This window comes from the organism of the source record quoted next, unplaced genomic scaffold (assembly GCF_019419815.1).
Source record: "Pyrus x bretschneideri cultivar Hongxiangsu unplaced genomic scaffold, Pyrus_bretschneideri_v1 Contig1, whole genome shotgun sequence".
NCBI lineage: Eukaryota > Viridiplantae > Streptophyta > Magnoliopsida > Rosales > Rosaceae > Pyrus > Pyrus x bretschneideri.
The window spans coordinates 10,147,101-10,172,728 of NW_025999390.1; the positions used below are offsets into that span (position 1 = coordinate 10,147,101).

The following is a 25,628-nucleotide window of genomic DNA, read 5'->3' on the forward strand; positions in this document are numbered from 1 at the left end:
ACTCGGAGAGAGAGGAGTTAGAGAACGTGATGGTGAAGGAAGGATTCAGAGATTTGAAGGGTAAGTTCCTTGTTACTTCATTATCTTGATTTTTTGAATTTAACTTTCTTAAGTTGAATTGTAATTGCCAGGATATATTGGAGTTCTTAGTTCTATTTAGGGTTTCTATCATTCAATGAACTAGTCTAAACATGAATTAGAGTTGGGTAATTCGGATTGGGTGTGTAGATCAAATTTCTTGATCAAGGGTTTGATTCAAAAGGTCAATTTCTTGTTAATTTTGAGTTATGTTAGTTTTGGATGTTGTATACATGACTTCTGGACTACCTGGAAGTATTTTGGGATTTGTTATATGAATTGGAAGTGGGCTGTTACGTAAGTTGCAGAAAATTGATTTCTTTGCAAAGAAAACTCAAGTTTCGAGTAGCCTTCTTTGGCTCTTAATTTCTAGGTCTTTATGTGCTCCCTTGGAGAAATTTTTTAGTGTGTTGAAAGTACATATGTTCATGATCGTAACCCAATGTTTTCGCTCAATTTCGTTGAGTTTTGGTTGATCAAAACCTTCTTTAAAGTTGGGTCGCGGGCTGCCAAACAGCAGCAGAAAATTGGGTTTCCAGTTTCAGGACTCCGTTTTTCCTTTTGGCATAACTTCCAATTTAGAGCCCCGTTTCCTACAAACTTTGTATGCTTTTAAAGTACAGAACACAAGCTTCAAAACCCATATAATATTACATGATTTGGTTTAGATTGGAATGTTCCAAGGGGAGCCTAAACTTGGTCTAATAGTGCTGTTTAGTGCAGATTTTGTGGAGAAGCAGAGTACTTTTTTTTCCACACCTATTTTCTTTTCCATATTCCTTTCTAATCTTCTTTACTACTAATTGAGTGATATTATTTGAGTGGTAGATTCCATAATAAGTGTACTTTCTTTAGATAATATTAATTTTGTTCCTTTGAAGAGCCTAATCGGAACACAAAAGTACAATCAAGAGTATAAATACAAGTAGCACACATTACTAACCAAACTAAGCTATTAAAATGTGATTCTTTTATAATTGGCCCTCGATCTATTTTTATTAAATGTGGTTTGATTATGGATGGGTAATATTTGTGGAAAAGTGATTCGAATTGCATATTGAAATGTGAATTATATATACATACGCCATAGACCCATGTTAATTAAATGTGAATTCTATTGAAGTGTTATTTTATTTCTGGCCATTGATCTATTTTCAGTAAGTATGATTTGACTTGTGGATTGGAAATATGGTTTGTATTGTATGATTGGATTGATGTGATGAAATGCGAGAGCTAGTAGTGGACCATTAATCCATTGTTATGGGGTTTGTTGCTTCGAAACATGTTTTAACCCTCGTGTCATTATTTATTCTCGTTTCGTTGAGTCTTTGTACCTTGAGTAACTTGATCCATGTCTTGTTTTATCGATTGGTGTTACACATTCTACTCCACGATTCCGTTAAGTGATGGTCCAGAATCGTATCCTGGTTTGGATTCTATTGAGTGATGGCCCGGAATCCCTTCTACTCCGCGATTCTGTTGAGTGATGGTCCGGAATCATATCCTGATTTGGATTCTGTTGAGTGGTGGTCCGGAATCGTATCCTGGTTTAGATTCCATTGAGTGATGGTCCGAAATCCCTTCTACTCTATGATTCCGTTGAGTGGTGGTCTGGAATCCTTGCTCTTGCTCATTCTCATAAGGTTATCTTAGAATCCTAAATTCGAGTGAATGGGAATTACCCACAATGGATCTTGTGAATACAAATTAGAATCACCATGTTATTATTCATAACCCAAGTAGGGAATTATGTAGAGTTCTTTAATTAAATTCGTAAAATGATCTGTTATCTCACTGATTGATTAACGTAATTAAATATTAATATTGTGCTTCGTGATTCCTTGATATGTTACAAGCTATGGATTGAGATATACTGTTGGAAGCATAGTGATTGGTATGATGAAGTGAAATGTGATTTGACTTGGGTATTGGAAATGGTTGTGACATGTGATTGTAATGCATATTGAATTGCTTGGGAGATGTGAGGTCTAGTAATGGACCGATAACCCATTGTGATGTGGATTTGTTGCAAGATACTGTTTCGTTTCATTGAGTTTTCGTGAATTGAGTAACTTGAATCATGTCTTGTTCCTTTGAGCCGTTGTTATGCTTCTTGGACTTCCGTTCAGTTCTGTTGAGTGGTCCAGAACTGAGTTCTGCTTGGATTCCGTTGAGTGATGGTCCGGAATCCTTTCTACTTCGCAATTCGGTTGAGTGATGGTCCAGAATCATATCCTGATTTGGATTCCGTTGAGTGATGGTCCAGAATCCCCTTTGGTGCCTTGGTTTCGTTGGGTGGTCCAAAATTTCCTTTTCCAAAGATGTAGTCTTCGGTCGAACTATGTCGCTCTAGCCTACACGTTTCGACGTGTTGTATGTTTTATTGATGATGTGATGGTTGGCATTATTGATTGATGTGATTATGGAATGATGTTGGTTATGGTAATTATGATTAGACTCGTTGAACTTTTTGACTAGTGAATATGATTGTGCTCCATTGTTTGTCCCTTGTAATATTGTATGTTATGCATTGTGATATATTGTTGAGACATAACGATTTAATTGATGAATATTCGAGTATAGTGAAATGGTGAACTACGAATGGCTTGATTCCTATTGAGGGTACGTAGGCAATCTAACGAGGAGGTTGGATGCAGCCATAAAGTATACAAAAATTTCTACGCGATTTGGATCTTGAATTATGCTTTGTACATATTCCGAAGGCGAGGTATGTTCGAGATATAGATATTTGGTGACATCACGTGTCGATTCTGGTAGTATGTTGGGATCGGGGCGTGACATTCCTCCCTCTAAAAAGACCTTCAAGGTTAATAATTCATCAATTTGTAAGTGTTATTTTTGCAAAAAGACAGGTGACATGAAGAGAAACTGTCCTAAATACAAGTCATGGCTTGCCAAACAAGAGGCAAAGAAAGGTAAAAATAAATTTCAAATGTTTTTGCTTGTTTTAAGTCCAATTTGATTGATATACCTAGCAATGCTTGGTGGCTCCAGTTCTTCTATTCACATTACTAATTCATTGCAAGACTTCATAACAAAGATGACACTAAATAAGGATGAAGTCAAGGTTTCAGTTGGTAATGGAAGAAGAGTTGAAGTCAAGACACTAGGGACTGTTAGATTAAAATTAGATTTTGGTTTTTGCTTGGAGCTAGAAAATGTTGTCTATATGTACCTTCCATGAGAAGGAATTGGTTTCCATTTCTAAGTTAGTACTATTGGGATGTTATTTTACTTCAAATAATATTGGCTTCAATGTTTTTTTTTAATAAATCTTCTCAAATTGGCACTAGATTTCTATGTGACTGGATGTTTAAATTCAAAACCAATTTGATTGAAAGTATCTTTAATGTTGAAAAAGAAGTCAAAAATTGGAAAAATTCTTCAAATCTTTGGCATAGGAGACCCAGCCACATATCAAAATGAAGAGTGGAATTTTTGGTTAAAAATGACATCTTGCCTCCATTGAATTTCAATGATTTTGATTTTTGCATTGAACGTGTTAAGGGGAATTTGGTTAATAAATGTAAAGAGGGTTCAACTAGGAGTAAGCAACTCCTAGAAATAATACATATAGGCATTTGTGGTCCATTTCCTACATAAACAATTGAAGAAAATAAATATTTTAGTACTTTCATTGACGATTATTCTAGAGATTGCTAAATATATTTGACCCCAGAAAAATCAAAAGCCATGGAAGTGCTTAAAATTTATAAAACTAAAGTTGAAAATCAATTGGAAAAGAAAATTAAAATCGTAAGGTCTAATAGAGATGGAGAATATTACGATAGATATACACAAAATGGCAGTCATCCAGGACCATTTGCCTTGTTTTTACAAGACAATGGAATAGTGGCTCAATACACCAACCCAGGCACACCCGAGCAAAATGGGGTCGCAAAGAGAAGGAATAGAACCCTAATGGATATGGTAAGAAGCATGATTTGTAGGGTTTTCTTGCCTAAATATTTATGGGGAGATGGAGTAAAAACTGCAAATTATTTGTTGAATATAGTTCCTTCAAAAGCAGTAGAAAACACTCCATTTGAATTATGGACTGGAAAGAGACTGAGCTTGAATCATTTACACGTCTGGAGATGTAAAGCAGAAGCCAAAATTTACAACGCAGTGGTGTTAAACTTGATCCCAAGACAATTAGTTGTTACTTCATTGGTTATGCCGAGAGATCAAAAGGGTTTAAATTCTAGGCTTCTAGCAATCAAGGTCCTAAATTGTTGAGACAGAGAAAACAATATTTATGGAGCACAGTTTGGACGATGAGTCTGGGACAAATGATAATGATTTTGTGTTTAAAGAGGAAATAGACACTAGCACTACTATAGAACATACAAAGATTTCTTCTCTCAAGGCATCAATAGTGGCAACTGAATTTCCAAGGTACATGCATGATGACACAGAGGCAATTGAATTTCCAAGGCACATGCATAATGATACAAATGAAGTTGAAGGGAACGTGAATTCTGAGCAAGGAAATAAATTGGGAGCCATACCACCGATTGATAATGATGTCAATATCAACCGTGTCAATGAGCTTATGGACACCGAAGCATTACACATGCAAACACAGCAAGGGCAAGAGGGTGGCATAGTTGAAAATCAACCAATGGTCCTGAGGAAATCAACTAGGTTAAGGAGATCAATTGCCTTAGAAAATTTTGTGTACATGACTGAAGCAGCAGCCAACAACATTGATTTGTCAGAATTCGATGATCCCAAAACTTTTAAGAAGCAGTATCAAGTATAAATGCTACCAAATGGATAGAAGCAATGGAAAGTGAACTGGGATCGATGAAAAATAACGAAGTCTAGGAGCTTGTAGAGAAAACAGAAAACATGAAGCCAATAGGCTGCAAATAGGTATTCAAGACCAAAAGAGATTCGAAGGGAAATATAGAGAGGCACAAAGCGAGACTTGTAGCAAAAGGGCTTACTCAAAGAAGGGGAGTGGATTATAAAGAGACCTTCAGTCCTTTTTCAACAAAAGATGCACTTTGAAGAATGCATCTACATGAAGTAACCAGAGGGATTCTTAGAAGAATGGAATCAAAATTCAGTTTGTAGATTGAAAAACCCAATATATGGTTAAAACAAGCATCAAGACAATGGTATCTCAAGCTTTATGGAGTTGTTAAAGAGGATGACTTTGCTGAGAATCCTTCTCATAACTGCATATACTTGAGGATCAGTGGGAGTAGCTTCATAATATTGGTCCTTTATGTGGATGACATACGACTTGCAATGAACACATGTAGCTTATTGGAAGAAACCAAGAAATTGCTGCAAGAAAACTTTGAAATGAAAGACCTTGGAGAAGCTTCGTATGTTCTTGGTATTGAAATTAAAAGAGATAGGAATAATGGATTGCTGGGGTTATCACAAAAGGGTTACTTGGACAAGGTTTTAAAAAGATTTAACATGGCTTCTTGTCGCATTATTGAAATGCCAATTTCAATGGATAACAGATAAAGCAAGGAGCAGTGTCCCAAGAATGAGTTGAAAAGAAGAAACATTGAAGGCAAACCACATGCCTCTCTTGTTGGAAGCTTGATGTATGCACAAGTGTGCACAAGACTTGATCTTGCTTTCACTATCAGTGTTCTTGGGAGGTTTCAATCTGACGCAGGGGAGGCTCACTGGAATGGAGCCAAGAGGGTATTAAGGTACCTTCAAAGAACCAAGGAACATATGCTTATTTACAGGAAAACTGATGAGCTTGTGTTAGAAGAGTATATTGATTCATATTTTGCTGGATGTCCAGATGACCTTAATTCTACTTCGGGTTATATTTTCACTATGGCATGTGGTGCAGGTTTGTAGAGAAGTGTGAAGCAGGCAACAGTGGCTCTACCATGGTGGCTGAATATCTCTCATGTTGTGAAACTGTCAATCAAGCTATATGGTTGAAAATTTTCATTGCAGGACTTAGTGTAGTGGATTCTATTTCGAGACCAATTCAAATTTATTGTGATAACAATGCAGCTATTTTCTTTAGCAAGAACAACAAAAATCATTTTCAACAAGTAATTTAGATATCAAATATTTGATTGATCGAGAGAAAGTGACGGCAAGTTTGGTGAAGATTGATTACTTGGAGACCGGTTCTATGGTTGCAGATCCTTTAAACAAAGCAGTTCCAGTTGTGGTTTTCAAGAAGCATTTTGCAAAGATGGGTCTGTTAGCTAGTTTTGATGATGTTAATTAGTGGAAGCAAGTAAATCCTGGAACGTGTTTTGTTATCAGTTACTAGTTCATATGATAGGTATTTATGAATAAGTATTAATAAATTTTCTTCATTGATAAGGTTTCCACACTAACGAAGTCTTAAAAGTTGTGTGGTTGTTTCAAAGTTTTCCCTTTAGATGCACATCTTTAGTTATGACAGTACATGTATATTTTATTATGCATAATGGTTTTGACAATATTATGATTGGTCAGTAGGACAAACAACCAAGAGTTTCAATATGAAACATTAAGATAAATTGATCTATCGATTCTTAAGGGGACCAAGTGCAGGATGTGAGAAACTATACATCTACAGACACATTTTACACAAAATCTTGTGGGAGTTCAATGTGTTAGTCAGTTTTGTGAATGTAATTATGGGGATTTTGTTCGACGAATTGAACAGGTTACCCCTTAGTTCTTCATGAATACTAATTAATTACCTGAACTTGTATTAGTGATTCAAGTTGGTGCTGATCTCGTGAATCAAGTGTTAGCTCCAGTGGGATAATGTAAGTTCTAATGAGAGCTGAACACTTGATCATCTTTAGTTTAGAGACGTGAGGATATAAGATATTGGAATTAACTAAGGTTGTAAGCTGATAAGGAATTTGTATAATAAGGGTTTCAGCTAAAACAGTCACGATAGTGTTGAAACACTTATAATGGATGTGAATGATAGGTTTTCTTGGTGATATGGTTAGATTATTGATTAGGATTGTATAATTGGAAGAGTCCTTATCAATCATCATCGTATGTAGTATAAAACAAGGGGTCCCTGCGCTCTCTCAATCACTCAAAATAAATAATACTCAAATCCCATTCATTGAGCGATTGCATCCAGTTGAGGAGAGCTGCAGAAGATCCCTAGTTTCCAAGAGATGTCTTCTTCAGTTTAATGGTTACTTTTGGTACTGTTAGGGTAAAATTGGCAATCCGTGACATAATGCCTGAGTCTGTAATGGCTTAGACTTGTTATACATTTTCAATTGTAATAGTTTAAGTCTAGGAAGGGTTCTCACACTTTCGATGCAAAGATGTTATCTACACGCGATAAATATGCAGGTACGTTTGCATGCATACATCCAACTACATTCATCTATATCTCATGTTATTGTTTTTGAGATAGGACTCTTAACCATTGTGTGGTTTATCTCTTTAAAATATCTTATTCCTTTATATTCGAGATTTTAAAGCATGCAAAATAGTCTAATTGCATTAGGACTAATCTGATGGTATTGAGACTTTTCAAACCGTGTTATCAAAACGTGTTTGGGTGTTGGTAGAGTTATTGATCAATATGGATTGCATGGTTGTCATTGTTTTTAAAAAGAAAAAGTTGTTGCCGTGTGTATCTAGGAGTTGTGGTTTTAGTTATGAAATCTTATCAGTTTAAAATTGGTTCCCGTGCATTGAGGATTGATAAGGAAGCTTTGAAATTGTTTCAATGACAAGCCGCATATATGCATGTTTTTCTTGAAAGATAGATGAGCAGCAACTTTGTGATTTTAAAGAATATAACATTATTTTTCAGTGGCTGCCAGATTGTGGTTTTTCATTAGCATGTGTTTTTAAAGGGAACCATTTTATGCATAGAAACTGATTTTATTGAAAAGGATTTTCGAAGAAACATCAGTTGGGTTTTTCGTGTGCGTGGAAAAATAATTGAAATACTGGTGTTTGCTTATGGTTCCAACAGCATGGGTTTTTAAGAGAAGATATTATTTTTCATGCTGTTTTTCTTTGAGGTTTTAAATTGAATATCAATTATGGAAATGAGCCTTGTGATTTTCGTAATTGATTGTTTTCCAAACAAACACTTCATCATATAAACATTCTGCATGATCGAGTTAGCATTGTGCAAAGTTTGAGGGAAAGGTGATTGACGGTCGCGTTAGTACCGTGCCACTTCAACTCGAGGACTGAAGAAAGTTCGAGTAGCAAAGCGCGGAGACAAAGCTGCCAACTGGTATGAGTGTCTAGTTGATGAGTTTTGTAAGTCTTTATGTATTCTTTCTTTCTTAGTGCTTCCTGGCTTGGTAGCCCGAGGATTTTCCCAGTGGTGGGTTTTGCCTCGTTAAATCCTACATCATGTGTGTGCTTTTTATATTCATGTTGAATATTTGTGTAGGATTAATTTAGCATAACTGATTAATCGAAACCATAATTTACTTTAGCGTTAAGTTGTCATTTATAGATTAAGTTAGTATCCATCCTAGGACTTTCAGGTACTGTGATTATTGTATTCCTCTTACTTTATTTATATTGATCTTACAGTTGTTACCATAGCTTTATGTGGGCTATACTTGGTACAGTTTCCGGGTCTGTGCGCTGAAACTTGCAACTGGTTGTTTCGCCTGGATCACAGTCAATTCTGTTATTGCCAGATTCATCATAGCAGAGGGCGACTTGGGCCAAATATATTAATTTCTTGCTCTGCTTCTGCATTTGTTGATAGCATCTGATATTGACGGAATGTTCGCCAGTTTCGGACTCAATGGCCTTTGTTATCTGATCGATGGAGTACAATTTGTATAACGACATCTTTGGCTGAAGTGGTTGGGGTACAATATTAGCCTTCTGCAGGATTTGAGCTATATCAAAATCATGGTACGTCGCTAGGGTCTTCCGGAAGTACTCGGTCTTCGGGAACACGTTGTCGGAGCACTTTCCGTGCTTATCATACTCTCTTTGCCAGAATTCGACATGCTTCCCTTTTTTCCAATCCCACCACGAACTGAGTAGCTCCTTTTTCAGTGCATCATCCATCTACATATATTATTTAATTAAAACATAAGAAGAAAACTAGTTAAGAATACACGTACATACACGGAAACACACGTACATACACGGTACACATGCAGGGAGATATATAATGATACATATATATACATACATACACACACGTAGGGACACACATGAATATTAACTATTGAGAGTTAATTTGTGAATAATTACCCCATTCACATTAAAGGCATCCCCCATGCAGGTAAGGGATGAAGAGGATGATTTATTCGCAGGCCAGAGACCATGAATAGTGAACTGAAGATGAGATGGTTGCATGATGTGGCATTTATTCACCCCCCCTATAGCTTGGCATTCAGCAGCTGGCCAGAACTGAACATGCATAAAGTATTGGAATGGTGTGTAAGCGGATGAAACTGTGACAAACAAGAAGAAAAATATGACTTGTACTAACTTTGACTCCATTTCTATTTCTACCTGATGTTTTGAAGACGAAGTTGCATGTATTTATAGTACCTATGGGGTGGAGGTGGAGGTGGAGGTGGTGAAGGGGTTAAAATGAAACGATCGAAACAGATGCGAAATTGCGAAAAACTTAATTAAGTAACATTCCTACTCCCACTACAAATGAAAATCAATACAAGTCTGCAATTCAGTATATAACTTGTTACATATCACTATCAAGTTTTCAATTTATAGGCAAAAGAAACTGCATGCATGTGTGGACATGCTGTGAGAAATTTGTATCCAACACAGATTATTGTTTTGTTTCCATTTCAAGAATTCACCAACAAATAACACATATACATTTTCAAGTACTCCATCACGACCATTACACATGCCACCTTCCCCATCTAAAGAATAAGTTAATTTCTAATCAAGCCAAGGTTGCTCACGAGAGGAACCTTCATTCGACCTGAATGTCATGAATATCAATCAATAAGAAACCCACTTAGTTTTATGGCTTTTCTTCCCTTTATGGTAAATATGGAATTAAATTGAAAAATTCTTAATTATATACAAATCATTTGCCTATGATATTGATGTTTAAAATACTATCTTTTCTTCTTTTTTTTTTTCCTTTTTTTTTTTTGTTGAATTGTAGAGGCTATTTCTACGAAAAATATTTACTTAACATCTTCATTTAATTACCTATAAGATAGCTAGGTAGCCATCGATCTATCTTCAATGAAGATACCAAGTCAATTATATACCTAAAGCAAAGATATAAACACGATTTTGAGTTATCACCATAACAAGTTCTAAAACATGTAGAAGCAAAAAGAATATATACTACATGTAGTTAAGGTTCTCACCATGCCAAATTTCAATACAAATGATTCCTCCATATATGGTACAATAACAAAAACAACAAACTCAAAATTCAAAATTCAAACCAAACAATACAAAACCAAAATAATATGTACAATAATGACAAATAAAATATGAAAAAAAATGGTATTAATATTGCGTGGTTTACATGCGTTGCTCACAAAATGGGAAAAATAGATGTAAAAAAAATGAATGACTCAACCTAAAAATTAGCTTACTCATCAATCTAAATATGGAAAGTAAATTGGGGGTAGCAATGTAGTCAATGGGTTTAAATTGAAGAAATAAAATTTAGAAAAAAAATGCTTATCGTTTTTAAGTCCTAGGCCTAGGCTAATCTTATAATAGTATACTTTAAATAATATCCTTAATAATAATGGTAGAGGAAGGGTGTAACCGTGTAATAAGATAATCTTACATTCTTAATAGAAAGTAGGGTTGGCAGATAAGATGCATAAATACTTTTTACCAAATTTAAAATAAGAAATATAGATAGAATGAATGCATATCTCAAAATGGATATTATTCATATCTATTCCATATGGAATGCAAATATTCTACATTAATTTCTCAAATAACGTATCTTCAGAGTATGATTTGAGCTAAAGTTAAGTCTTGCCTAATCCACATTCGCCATGTGGGTATCACATGACGGAATAAAATGAACTTGGGCTAAAATCAAATAACACGACACCCACAAACAAATAATGAATTATATTGAGCCGACCTAGCTGTAAGGTTATTGGGTCGAATAACACGTCTCACACTTGGCCGTATCCATCCAACCTAAGACGACATTCCATTAGAGTTGAATGGATACGCTATTATAGTATGTGATCATCATATGGACCAGACTTGTAACACTTGTGAATAATAGGGTAATACTTGTGATTAAAGCAGCTGATATTAATGATTTAAATCCTAGGCTAAATCTTATGATGGTGTAATTTAATTAATATCCATAATACTAATGGTTTAGTGTGGGTGTAACTGTGTAATAAGACCATCTTAATTTTCTAATAGAAAGAGTGGCAGATAAGATGCATGCATACCTTCACCAAAATAGAACAAGAAATAGAGACTACGTATGCATATCTGATAACACTAAAATGGACATGATCGTAAACATTCTACCTTCCCCGAATAACGTATAATTACAGTATAACTCAAACTAAATTCAAAGCCTAATCTACATTCGCCACGTGAACATGACGTGACGGAATAAAATGAACTTAGACTCAAATCAAATAACAGAAGAGGCCCGCAAACAAATAATGAATGTTAGAGTCGGCCCAAATTTTGAGGTTGTTGGTTCGAACAATGCAACTCTCACACCTATCATTTTATAAAATTAAGGTGTTTTATAAGGTGCGGACTTTGCGGACCTTGCATTAGAAACAAATCCCTCCCAGTTGCTTTGCACCCACTCGCAGTCATAGAGCAAAGCAGAACAGAACGTCGGCCGGCGCGGCCTCCATCGATTCCTTCTCCTGCGGGGGTCTCTTTCATCTCTGATAATTTCTGCAACAATTAATTAAATCTTTACTTACTAATCTAAATCAGTTTCTATGATGATGATGATGATGATATACACACACACGCACATCAGCATGTATATAATTGAACCTTGCTTCCGAAAATTAATCAAAGTTTCGATCTATCAGTTTCCTGTATATGATTTGCCCCTATGGATGACATCGTTGCTAAAGTTGATCGGGTGGTTACTAAGAATTACTATCACCAGTGTGTTTTACTATGGATGGATTGAAAGGCTTTCCGATAACTAGCTCCGGAGAGGCCCAAAAACCTACAGAGAAAGAAGAGGAAGGAGGAGGATCCAGAGGCTCCGGTGGAACCGGCTCCGGAGAGGATCTTCTTCCGATATAAATCATTAAATCACTTGCTTTAATCACATATGTTGTTTACCCTCAATAGAAAGTTAGACAAAAGACTTAAAATCATTGACTAACATTTGCATTATTCACATGTATTGTATCCCCTCAATAGAAAGATAAAATATCCAAAACCATAAGCATTTGTTTAATATTTTATTTCTTCGATTTTAAACCCGTTGAGTACATTGCTACCCTCAATTTACTTTCCATTAATGAGTAAGCTAATTTTTAGGTTAGAGTAATTCTTTTTTTTTTTTTACATCTATTTTTACCATTTGTGAGCAACGAATGGAAACCACGCAATTTTTTTTTTTTTTTTTTTTTCATATTTCATTTGTCATTATTGTATATATTATTTTGGTTTTGTATTGTTTGGTTTGAATTTTGAGTTTATTATTTTGGTTATTGTACCATATATGGAGGAATGATATGTATTGAAATTTGGCACGGTGAGAACCTTAACTACTGTTGGAAATATTTGTGATAAACAAACCACAAAATTAATAATATTATATTATAATTTTATCACCACAATTTATTAAATAAAATAAATCAAATAAGATAAAATATTTATCTTTTGTAGGTAGAGAACACTCTTCGTCAATACTCGATTTGAATAAGATTTTAGGTTGAGGTGTGCAGTCACTATCCTTAAGAATAGATTTTGCCTCTCTAAGACAATATCTTGGTGTAATGGGTTATGGTGCCTTACCCTCAGGATCCAACAACCTATGACCCTTCATTAGGCATATGAGAGGTGAAATTATAATAGCATTTGAGAGAATACAACAAATCAAAAGAGGAGAGGAAGGTGAGATTCAACGCAAAAATGCCAACAATTCCCCACATATTTCAAAATACAAATTGAATCACAAAAGGAATTTGAGTAAAACAAGTTTAAAGAGGACAAGGAAATACGAAAGGAAAATGAGAATCCAACGCATCAACACTTGTGTTTTTTGGACTATGAACCAACCTTAGGATGAGTTAGTAGTAACTCACAAAAATTTGTAAAAAATTGAATTTTCAATGAGCCAATATTTCTTTGCTTGAATCATAGGACTAACCATCCACATTGAATCCTCGGATTGAGCATATTCCAACGGATTGGCGCGAACAGACCATGCACCCACCTAGAAATTCATGAGTGGCAGCCCCGCTCCCACACTCAAATAGGTGAATCCATCAAGTGTGCACTGTAGTCAAGCACACCACCCATATATAGGCTATGGTATTCATTAAGAACATAAGTTCAACCTTAGACGTCAAAGTAGTTGCATTATCTGCACCATAGAGATTGACTCTCAACAATAATAACATTAGATATAAATTGATAATGCACGCCCAATCAACAAGTGACTTGTTCTTACCCATATGAACCTACTTCATGGCATCTCCATTCACATAGGTTGGGTTACCATCACTCTTGATCGATGTTATAGGCATACGTCTCATCCCCTTGATGTCATAATCATCACTAGCATTTAGCTTAGTGGATTTGTCAGATGATTAGCTAAATCCAATTCTGACGTCAAAACAATTATGTCAAGTACATATGCATAAGTCATTTAGCTTAATGTCCTCATAGCTATGATATCACACACAATAAACCAACTAGTCTCTTCCCAGACAATGGGATATCTCAAACCAAACAAAGTGGTCTCTTCCACAAATAGTTGGATAGCTCAATAATAGATATAGAAAGAAGTCGTCTCTTGTCGTTCACATTGTCTTCTTTATAAGATTACTAGCCGGTGTTTCATAGTGAAACTGCTCAAATATACTATCTACAAGCTCTTGTACAATTGATCAAATACGTACAATTGATCAAATACATATCAACACATCGCCATATGAGGAAATGCGATGAAGAGCCAGATCATTGAATTTTATGACATACTCATCAGCACACAACAGCATGCTAGCAAACTTTTCAAGGCACCTATCCAATATTGAAAAGAGATCCTCAAAGAAACTGCCGCCAATGAAACACCCAGATATTGAGGTGCAGAGAGAACAATAGAGGGAGATCCAGAGTGTGATAACTTGTTCAAGCTCAACCTGTATGTGATGTGAAGCATGAGATTCTTTTGAGGGGCTTCCAAGCTCTGCAGACATAAAGTATTTCGGACTACAGGAGCATACAACAAGTGGATAGGACAACAGATCGCACATGGCAAAACAACATTTGTAGTCAGACTCCATTTTCAATGACGAAAAATCCTTCATATCATCAATATAGAACTTCAAACCTTCTGCCACTGCAATCCACATCCTTAAGCAGCTAGGACCACCGTGCTTGTACAATAATCCAGTAAGCAGCTAGGACCACTGTGCTTGAATTGAATTGTGGCAGTCGGAGGATTGCTGCTGGAGGTGTAAGAGGGTGGAGTAGGCGAATGACTTGTTTGCTTTGGTGGCGGCTGAAGAAATCAGATCCCTGATTTCTTCAAGCTGGTCTGAAAATCCGGAAATCGTTGCGGTGGGGGAGAGGAAGCAGCAGTGACCAGACTACCGGTAGCATGTGAGGTGAAACCCTAATATCGCACTGGATTTTTGGAATTGGGAGTCTTTTCGCGCCATAGCACGGAAAAGGGTGACGGGTTTAGCAACCTGGGGCCTGTTGGGCTTTAGGCCTAAATAAATGGTAAGAAATATTAAAGTGTTTTTAGAACTAAAAAATATTCCTTTAAAAGCGTTTTTAACCACTAGTACTTGTTAAATGAGTCCTAAGTCCCATGTATTTCTGTGAGAGGATTTTTTGAAGTTCCACGACTTTTGGAAGGATTTATAGGAAAGAGTTTGTGATAAGGTTTCAGGTTTGCTTGTAGCACATGTAAATGATAGTTGAGTTTGTAATAAGTTCAATTTCTTCATTATGCGTGAATTTCTCCATATATATATATATATATGCATATTACGTACTTATGTGTGTATTATAGTTATGTAGGTGAGACATTTGTACTAAAACTTATGTACTAATGTATTCGTACCACAATTTTATGTACATATACATTTGTAGCAATACTTTGTACCCATGAGTTTTTTTCATATAAATTTTTTATGTATCGTTGTTGACTTTTTTTAATTATAAGAATTTAAATTTTGGATAAATTTTTATCTATTAGTGTGATTGGAGCATAAAAATATACATGACTTAAGAATAGGTTTATAAATGTTATAACACTTAAATATGGTAAGTTTTAATAATAAATACTTGAATTAGATTTAGAAAACGATTCATGTTAAAATATAAAAATATCTTATTTAAGTCATAAAATCTAAAAACTCCATTTTTTTCAAAACTAGTAAGGGAAAAAGTGACGATGAAACATCGCAACAACAATTGGAGTCATGGCCCTCAAAAACGTGTGCCCGTCGAAACGTCTCTTCCTCGTTAATGAATTAAAACCGTAGCCGCATGCAATCGTGCGTCCCAAATCTCTGAAAACCTCGATCCTATCTTTGAAGATTCCCAAGATATCCGAAATGATTGGCCATTTCCTGGTTAATTTTCCCTCAAATTCAAAACCCTAGCGCCTCCGAATACCAAACGTTTGATCTTCCCTCTGAAATGCCTATAAATACCCAGATTTCTTTCATTTGCATCCCACGCCTTCAAAAACTTTGAAATCTCTCTTGCCATTCCTGCTTGCTCCAACCACAAAACCTCAAGCTCGTCTCTCACAAACCCCCTTTTTAGCCTACGCAAACCTTTGACTCCTTACCAATGGCCTCCTTCATCTTAAAGCTTTCCGACGAGTGCAACAAATGCACAGATTTCATCGACCGGAGAGCCATCAAAATGCTACGCTTCGAAAATGACCTAGCCACCACCCACCAAATTCTAGGCCCACTATTCAAAGATGCAGTGCCATCGTGCATCACCAACCTCCTCAAGGAACAATGCCTAACACCCGTGCTGCAAGGGTTTGACTGGTCGAAATGGTGTTTGGCACGACCCCAAGGAGCTTGGCCCTCGACCACTACAGCTTGGGCCATCTGGGTCGACCAAATGGGAACATTCTTCGACAAAGAATGGGACGCTCTCGGCATTCATGACGCCATCAAGCTCTCGACCATAGAGATCACCATGGATAAAGAGCTGTTCATGACAACCCTGAGTTTATGGTGTTCGGCTACCACCATGATCTTTCCTTTGACCCTATCAGCCCCACCGTCCTTGATATCTCAGCTATCCTTGGGACTTCCCCATCTAGTCTCCCAATAGATGTTGCCCTTGCCGGGTGCCCGTCAAACCTCGACCTAAAAGTGTTGTTCGACGAACGGGCCGTCGAGACACTCAACCGAGGAGATCGAGAACCTTCGAAAGAAAAGGTTCAAAAGCTACATAAGAACTTCTTCAACTACAACACTTTCATTCTCCATTTCACCGGCCAAGGCGAGGAGAGCCTTAGGAAGGGAGAACATAAAGCCTTCTTATTCTACTGGTACACAAATTCATCTGTTGTACCCCTTGGGTCAAATTTCATGTCTTGTGGAACAAGTATGGCCATATAAGCGGAGTCACTCGGATTTCATCTATTGTCCCGGATCAAGGTGATGGTAGCATCGCTACTCCGTTAGGTCAAACTCTTCACAGAGTTGTTGAGTCATGACCAGACTTTTGAGGTAACGTTATTCCGATCAGCCTTTCTCCAACTTTAGAATACGTACTGTTTGGTCTTCTATCTTTGTATATGATCCAATTTCGTACAATGTAGCAAAGACATTTCAGACTCAGTGGTGCAATCTCGAACGTCATGCAAAAAAATTTGTAATGATGATGAATACTGTTTGTTTCCTAATCGATGAATAGAGTTTAATCTGTCAATCTATTCGAAGTAAGAAGTGTTGAGGAAAAACACAGGTAAGCTTATGGGCCCGGGGCAGAGTTCAAAAGCCATCTTTGGTGATGTTGTTTTGGGAAAACATCACCTCCAAATTTAGTATTTATAAAGATTTCCACCGTGATATCCGAAATACCACCTTACTCTGGCACTAGGTATTAAATATTAAGCTAATGGAAAACCTTTTGCCCTAGACTCACGGTAATGCATTGACCAGATTAAGGTTGAGGAAGTGTCGAATCATACCCGGAATGACCTCCAAATTTAAATGTTAGTCTAACATGTTTGAGTTGTCTTTGTTTTTTGATTTCGTTTGTTCTTTCACCTTGCCCCCATTCCAAGTCAGAGGATTTCAATAGTGCAACATGTCACCAAGAAGGGGCTTCCTTCTCAGTCCGAATTGTGTGTCCATCTTTAGTGATTCTTAAACGAAAGTTTGTTAGGAATTTGGTCGGCTGCATGTGGGTCAAAAATATTTTTTAAATCCTTTTGTCAAATCCTATGCGTCAGACTCGTGGACTTTGAATGTCGTTTTCGGTTTCTCTGAATGTGTCACACATATTGCATGTGGTGATGACCGGTTGTTGTTTGGATGGGATATTTTGCATGCGTGCAATATCCCTTTTGTGCACCTCGTTGCGTTATGGTCTTGGTAGTTACTATATTTTACTTGGTCATCAGGCATTGTTGGTTTATAGTAATGTCTGTGTAATCACTTACCACTCCACTCTCTCTTATTTACCCACCATCACTTCTGTCTTCATTTCTCACACTCTCTCTCTCTCTCTCTCTCCACTCTCTCTTGTATTTTGTGTATAATGCTAGCAGAAAAAGTGACAGTGGAGGTTATCCAGAGAAATATATAGGCGCTAATACTAGATGATATTCATGCGGAGGTTGAGATAGAAGGACCTCAATTTTGGTAGATTTTAGATGCTGTTATCTTGTAAAATGTTAGACAACTTCATTCACTTAGTATATATTACCTAGTTAAACTCATTCGAATTTCTCCTCAGATATTGTTTCTAATCTTAGTACCTCACCCAATTCATGAATTTGAGTTAAGGTCTTTTTTTTTTCTTTTTCTTTTCTTCTTTTCAAATTTCTTCTCAACTGATGCAGTTTAAGGTTTATTAATTATAGATCGATATAATTAGTATGTGAGTGGGCAAGAATCCGGATGTAATTCATGTGAAAAGAAAAAAAAAATTCAATTCTTTTAAATAAATTTGGTATAGGGCACGATTACACAGAAGTGCTCAATCAATTGAAAAGGGCTGTCAGACCTATCAGAATGAAGGCACAAATTAGGCTCTATAATGCTTTGCCTTAATAACACAAACAACTATATTGTGCCCTTTGGCCAAAGGACACACTCATAAAGGGCACACATAAAATTATTGTTGCTACATGGTTGCTATTTGTCTACAAGCACATATGTTGGTGCTCTTTGGCCTCAAAGGGCACACAATAATTTATTGTGTGCAGTGCCCATATTTTTTGTAGTGTGCCAAGTGCTATGCATATATATGCAACCGGAGAGCTTGTCTAACGACCGATTTCAGCAATCTTGGTCCAAGATTTCAGAGATCTGTCATCGTAGTCTATTTCATACAATGCAAAGTGAGTTATGGGGAAGGTCAAGCTAGTAATGCTCTCGTCGAGAATATTAACAATTTCTCCAGCTTTTTTCCTTTCTTCTTCCGTCAACTTCCCGTAGAGGAGACTCAAATATGGCATAGAACCTGCATCAAATATTGCAGACACGCAGATTACATACGTACATTCCCGTCAACACTATAAGAAATTAAGTCACTGTAAACAACAACTTACTGTTGTAGAAACCGAAATGGTAGCTCCAACTTTGGGCATTTTCAAACAACTAAGAAAAGAAGGTGTAATGATAAGTGAGTCTATTCAAGCTCAAACCAAAACGAGAAAGATGAAAAGGAAACAAAACAGAACAAAACAAAACATCAAGAAAATCAATATGTATTAACAAGTGATCGAGAAAATATATACCTCTCGATCCATCAATAATGAAACACACTGGTGATAGTAATTCTTAGTAACCACCCGATCAACTTTAGCAACGATGTCATCCATAGGAGCAAATCTAAACTTGTTAAGGGCATCCTCACGACTCATCATCTGGATGGATCCCAGGATGGGGATGTGAGGTTCGATCTCCGGCCCACCAAACTCTGCCTGGAGGCCCTCCATCACCTTCTTGATTCTATGGGAAACATCAGCCGGTGGAATGGCCCAAACCGAATATGAGTACAACCTCCGGCAACTTTCCCTCTTCCCGTCTACCACCACCATCGCATCTTCATCTTTATCTGAGCAAGTATTCTCTATGCTCTTAAGCTTGTGGCTGCGTCCCATGACCGAAACTATGCTATTCACATAAACAATAATACTATCTTTATCTTCTGTTTCAATGGGAATATGCTGAAGCTTTTTGGTACAAAGATTAAAGAAAACTACGTGTCCATCACTGTCAACCATAAGCCACTCATCGCCCCACAACGCCACAGGTCCAGACCTACGTATCTGATCATCTGTGCCCTCAATGGTCAAGTGTTTTGTCCAAGCACCCTTAAAGTCATCATCCATCACCCACATTTCATAAGGTTCAGGATATCGACGACGGTCCACACTAAGGGCAAAAAAAGCAACTGATTCATTCCAAACAGTAAGCTTCAAATAGAGGTGATTCGACCGGACAAACTGTTGGAGCTCAGATGGTAAGGGTATACCGTGAAATACCTCACGACTTGTATCGAAGGAAATGATCAATATCCCATTCGCATGGAATCGATGCCCAACTCCGTCAAATGGAAATAATTCCTTATCTTGCTCAATTCCCAGCCAATAACACATTCCCTTGAAGGACATCTGGAAATCCTCAGGCCAAAACAAAGTAGTTTCGGTTTCTAAAGAATCTGTGTTGATCTCTTCCCAAAAATCACAACCCATGGTGTATACTACTGCTCTGTGCCGACTAAGAAATGTCCGGCAGTCTTCATCTACCTCTTGAAAATAAGTAGTAAAGGTCACAACTTTGTACTCATTAGACATGGGATCATAGCCAAATCCAGTATGAAAACCAGTTTCCATATGTTCTTGCCGATCGTAATCATCCGGCTGGTGCAAGGGCCACATTGGAAGGCATGGCTCATCGGGAATACGATTGAATTCCCCAATTCCGGGATTGCATAAAACTAGGCTACTCTCACTAGATAGTAAAACGATGCCATTGCAGTGGCCTTGGATACGAAATTGTTGTTCCCGCACTACGATATTTTGAATCAAAGATTGAGGAATAATGATGTCCTGGACACCAACAAGAGAGCAGCTATTGCTATGCTCGTCATCAGTATTATCATCGTCTTTGAAAAACTCAAGAAATGATAATACTTCTTCAGTCTCCTCCTCCTCCTCATGCTGCCGCTGCACTACTAATCGCGCCAAAAAGACGTGCAGAGTGGTGAGATTGTTGTTCGCGGAGTTGGAGAGGTGCTTTGACACGAAACCCGGATTGTTGATGAGAGCAGACCACCATTTAGAGACACATTTGAATCGCATCAGAGTTTTGGGAGGCAGAGTTAGTAGGATTTTCACCAACATATCTTGTCCCATTTTCATTTTGCCGCTGCAACACTCCTCGCGCTCTCCCTCTAACGATAAACAACAAATTATGAAGACTTTTTAATTAAGATTTCTAAGAAGAAAAAATCACAAACAGTAAACTGATTCAGATTTTAGATCAAATCTTTGATTAATTCTCGGAAGCAAGGTCCAATTACATACATCCTGATCTGCGTGTGTGCATATCATCACCATAGAAACTGATTAGGATTAGTAAGTAAAGATTTTAATTAATTGTTGCAGAAATTACCGGAGATGAAAGAGACCCCCGCCGGAGAAGGAGTCGATGGAGGCCGCACCTGCTGGTTTTGTGTTCTGCTCTACGACAGTGATGATAGACCGAGTGTGAGAGATGCGTTTGTTGAACCCTGTACCTCAAAAGTTGGGCCCACCTAATATCATCCATTGCTTTCTTTGTGGGCCTCATGGAACATGTTATTTGATTTTAGCCCGAGTTCATTTCTTCTGTCACATCGTGTCAACATGGCATAATGTGAATTATGCCTTGATTTTAGCCTGCATTATAGTGTGAAGATACATTATTTGGAAGAAAATGTATAAAATTTGCATTTCTTAGAGTAGATCTGAATCATGTCAATTTTAATGTCTAAAGTGTTAATTTTGGGACAGTCTCATACATCCGTTAGTCAAACTGTTAACTCTGCCTTTAACTGATGATGTGGCGCCTATGTGGACAACGACTAGACGACACGTGTCATTAAGGGATCCACGTGGAAATTAAAAATTCAAAAAAAATAATTATTTAAAGAAAAGTTTTTTTTAAAAAAAAAAAAAGGCAAAACCCAGATTGTCTTCCCCAAATCCCCCTATGCCCACCCTCCCACCCCCATCATCCATAACCACTTCCCTCCCCATTGCGCCTCCATCCCACCTTCTCCCATCCCCCATCATCCCTCCCAAAAATCTCGTCGTCGCCACATGAGCCCACCCCCTTCTCCCATCCCAAAAATCCAGTCGTCGCCCTCCTTCTCCCATCCCACCATCCCTTCAAAGCCGTTGATGGGGAGGTCTAAATCCTTGAGGTTTTTTAGACGACCCAACGAGTCGAGAATCTCGCCAACTAAATTTCACTCAGTGAGCTAGAGCACCTCAAGGTTTGTCAAATTGCCGAGCTCCGCAGGAATCCGACCCAAGTGAAACGGGTTGTAGGAAAGGTTGAGCATTTTTAGTGTGGAAATGTTGTAGAGAAATGGAGGGATGGTGCTTTCGATGAGATTGTAGACGAAAGAGAGGACCTCGAGTTTCTGGAAGCGGTCGAAGGAGTTGGGAATTGGTCTGGAGAAATTGTTTTCGGTGAGGTTGAGGTATTTGAGGTTAGGGAAGGTGGCAGGGAGGGTGCTGGTGAGAAGGTTCTGGGAGAGGTTAAGGTGCTCGAGATTTTGACAAGGGAAAAGCGAGGGAGGGAAGTGGTTACGGGTGATAGGGGTGGGAGGGTGGGCATGGGGGGATTTATGGAAGACAATTTTGGTTTTGGTTTTGTTTTTTTTTTTGTTTTTTTTTTTAAAAAACTTTTCTTTAGATAATTATTTTTTTGAATTTTTAATTTCCACGTGGATCCCTTAATGACACGTGGCGTCCAGTCGTTGTCCACATAGGCGCCACATCATCAGTTAAAGGCAGAGTTAACAATTTGACTAACGGATGTATGAGACTGTCCCAAAATTAACACTTTAGATATGACTCTGGGTCGAAAAAAACTTCATGTACCAAATGTTGAAAACGACGAAACTTGAGGGTAGTAAACTGATATTTACCCAAAATATAGATACAATGAATGCATATCTCAATCTCTGAAATACTTCAAAAAATGAAATTAAACTAAATTTTGGGACGGAATACAAAAGGTCTACTGATTTACTTTCCATATTAAAGACATATTTGAATCGCATCAGAGTTTTGGGAGGCACAGATAGTATAACATCTGCAACTCCCATATCTTTCATATCAAACTCATTAGTCAACATTCTTATGGTAGATTTAATAATCTCATGATTCCTACCAATAGTTAGCTTATCATCGACATATAGACACACAATGACATATCCATCTTGTGTGTTTTTAGTGTAAACACATTTGTCACACTCATTTATTTTAAATCCATTTTACAACATTGTAGTGTCAAACTTATGGTGCCATTGCTTAGGTGCTTGTTTTAAACCATAAAATGATTTAACAAGTCTACATACCTTTCTCTCTTGGCCATGCACTATGAAACCTTCAGGTTGTTCCATATAAATTTCCTCGTCCAAATCACCATTTAGAAAAGCAGTCTTGACATCCATTTGATGAATCTCAAGATTATGAATTGCTGCAATAGCAATCAACATATGGATGGATGTTATCCTCATGACTGGCGAATATGCATCAAAATAGTCTAAGCCTTCTCTTTGCTTATAACCTTTGGCGATAAGTCTTGCTTTGTACTTGTCAATAGATCCATCTGCTTTCATCTTCCTTTTGAAAATCCATTTATAACCTAAAGGTTTGTTTCCAGGAGGAAGATCCACCAATTCCCATGTATGATTTTGCATGATGGATTCAATTTCAGCATTAATAGCCTCTTTCCAAAATGGAGCTTCTGGAGAGGATATAGCCTCCTTATATGTTTGAGGCTCATTTTCTAATAAGTAAATAAGAAAATCAGGTCCAAAAGACGTTGATATCTTAGCCCTCTTACTACGTCTTGGTTCTGATGTGAAATATTCTAACACTCAAATTAAAACCCTATGATTGTAGTATATGAAAGTAGGGATCGTTTTAGGCCGGGGATTAGAGGGGATGCTAATCTACTCTAAACTGACTTAAAAACACAAAACTAAACTTAAAAACACTTAACTAGACTTACATGACTCAAAACAAACTAAAAAGACTCAAAACAACACAAAACAATCAAATAGACTCAAACTAGACTCTAAACAACTTGGATGAAATTGGGGAAAAATATGGGTGATAAGCTAGCTAGAGGGTCCTTCTCCGCACATGACACACTTGCATACAAATTGATTTACGGTTGCTTTTCCAATAAACCATGAACCTCAACACCCCAGATTAACCGTGAACAACACTAATTAACCCTCAGATTTTCCTTAAGTCATTGAATTGGATGGAATACGCATCGGCAAACAAATTATTCTTCAATAGTTCCCTACATGAACAACATAATAGAGATACAATCAAAGATCATTAAGCTTTGTGAAAATCATAAACATTGACAAGACATTCGTAACTATGAAAAGCATGATACTCTTGCCAGGAATTTACTTAACACGATCGTGACTAGCAACCTCCACTACTTATAAATATAAGTTCATAACAATTAGGTGAAACTCCCTTATATTTTAGCATCAAATTCATGCATGCAAGCTAAACGGGCCCTTTTAATCAACACACTAGAATAAGTTCTTAATCAAACAATTAAGTAAATTGTATTCACGATTTATGAAATCACACAGAAAGTAATCAATTCATATTGCAAATATAATCATGGTTTCAAAGTCTCATTTAGTTAAAACAAGTTTAGCTCCTTATGTTCGCAAAACAAAGATAATTAAACTTAAACATTAAAAACAAAGATAGAATACACCTAGAAACACTCCAGGTGGCTCTTTCTTCCTTCCTTGTTGCGCGCAATGAGGATTTGTGTGAATTTAGGCTCTTGAGGTGTGGTGGATGGTGTGGTGTGAAATTATGGTAGAGGGTGGTGGTTTATGAGTGTTGCAGCATCATGTATTTATAGGATGAAAGGAAGGCACCAAATTAGGCTGAAAAGGAGAGGAATTAGGACTCCAAATCACCAAAGAACAAGGACACTTTCAATCAGATTCCAAGGAGGACAAGGAATGGTCCTTGTGGCAGATTCTAGAACTTCTAGAAGGGTTACATGTGGCATAAACTTAGGGCACGAAAATAGGGCTTCTAGAACCTGATATTTAGGTGATTTAATGTGAAAAGGAGTCCTCTTTGCAGCTGGAATTAAGGTAGGAAAAGATTAGGTTAGGATAAGATAAGATAAGGTTGGATAAGGTTTAGATAAGATAAGGTAATTTGGATAATGTTTCCTTCTGCATGGCTGATTCCTTATCCTCCAAGTCCTTGATTTAATTCTTCCAGATGTTAAGCACATTCCTAGCCTCTTTTGATCTTCAATTTCATCCATCCACCTTGCTCCATGCATATGCAATCCATTCCAAGCCCAAAATAGCTCTAAAATGCTCCAAATTGCACTTTCTTGCCAACTTTGTTATTTAAACCTACAAACACATGAAAATAGTTTAAATCACTATAATAAGTAGAAACTAACTATGTAAATGCAAGAAAACAAGCTAACTAAGTCGCATAAATATGCTCCTATCATGTTCTATTTCTTGTAAATGTTCTCGGTCAATAGAATTATCATTACTTTATTTATGACTGCTATTAAAGTCATCATAAGTTCTTTTCAAAGAATTTTGTTCTTGTGCAATTTTCCATGGAAATATGTTTTCAAAGAATATGGCATTCCTTGATTCAATTATTGTATTAACATGTACTTTGGGATTATCCGATTTATGTACAAGAAACCAATATGCACTAGTATTTATGGCATAACCAATGAAAACACTATCAATGGTTTTAGGTTCTAGTTTAATCTTCTTAGGATCAGGGACCGTTGCCTTAGCTAGACACCCCCAAACTTTGAGAAATTTATAAGAAGGCTTTATGCCTTTCCATAATTCATAAGGTGTCTTATCTAACTTCTTGTGAAGTAATTTATTGACAATGTGGTTTGCAGAAAGCAATGCTTCTCCCC

The 25,628-nt window shown here is 37.0% G+C and overlaps 2 protein-coding genes across 2 annotated transcripts; both read right to left on the bottom strand.

The window, feature by feature from the left end:
• Positions 1 to 8,509: 8,509 nt before the first annotated feature.
• On the bottom strand, positions 8,510 to 9,567 carry LOC125468920 (ribonuclease S-7-like). The gene is made up of 2 exons (XM_048565699.1): positions 9,301 to 9,567; positions 8,510 to 9,111 (listed from the first exon to the last, which is right to left on the bottom strand). The coding sequence occupies exons 1-2, from the start codon at positions 9,550 to 9,552 to the stop codon at positions 8,623 to 8,625; spliced, it is 741 nt and encodes a 246-aa protein (XP_048421656.1). The 5' UTR covers positions 9,553 to 9,567; the 3' UTR covers positions 8,510 to 8,622.
• Positions 9,568 to 18,354: 8,787 nt separating this feature from the next.
• LOC103932722 (F-box/kelch-repeat protein At3g06240) lies at positions 18,355 to 21,229 on the bottom strand. Its single transcript, XM_009342358.3, has 4 exons — positions 21,069 to 21,229; positions 19,187 to 20,847; positions 18,998 to 19,046; positions 18,355 to 18,909 (listed from the first exon to the last, which is right to left on the bottom strand). The coding sequence occupies exons 2-4, from the start codon at positions 20,813 to 20,815 to the stop codon at positions 18,713 to 18,715; spliced, it is 1,875 nt and encodes a 624-aa protein (XP_009340633.1). The 5' UTR covers positions 20,816 to 20,847; positions 21,069 to 21,229; the 3' UTR covers positions 18,355 to 18,712.
• Between the last annotated feature and the right edge of the window lie 4,399 nt (positions 21,230 to 25,628).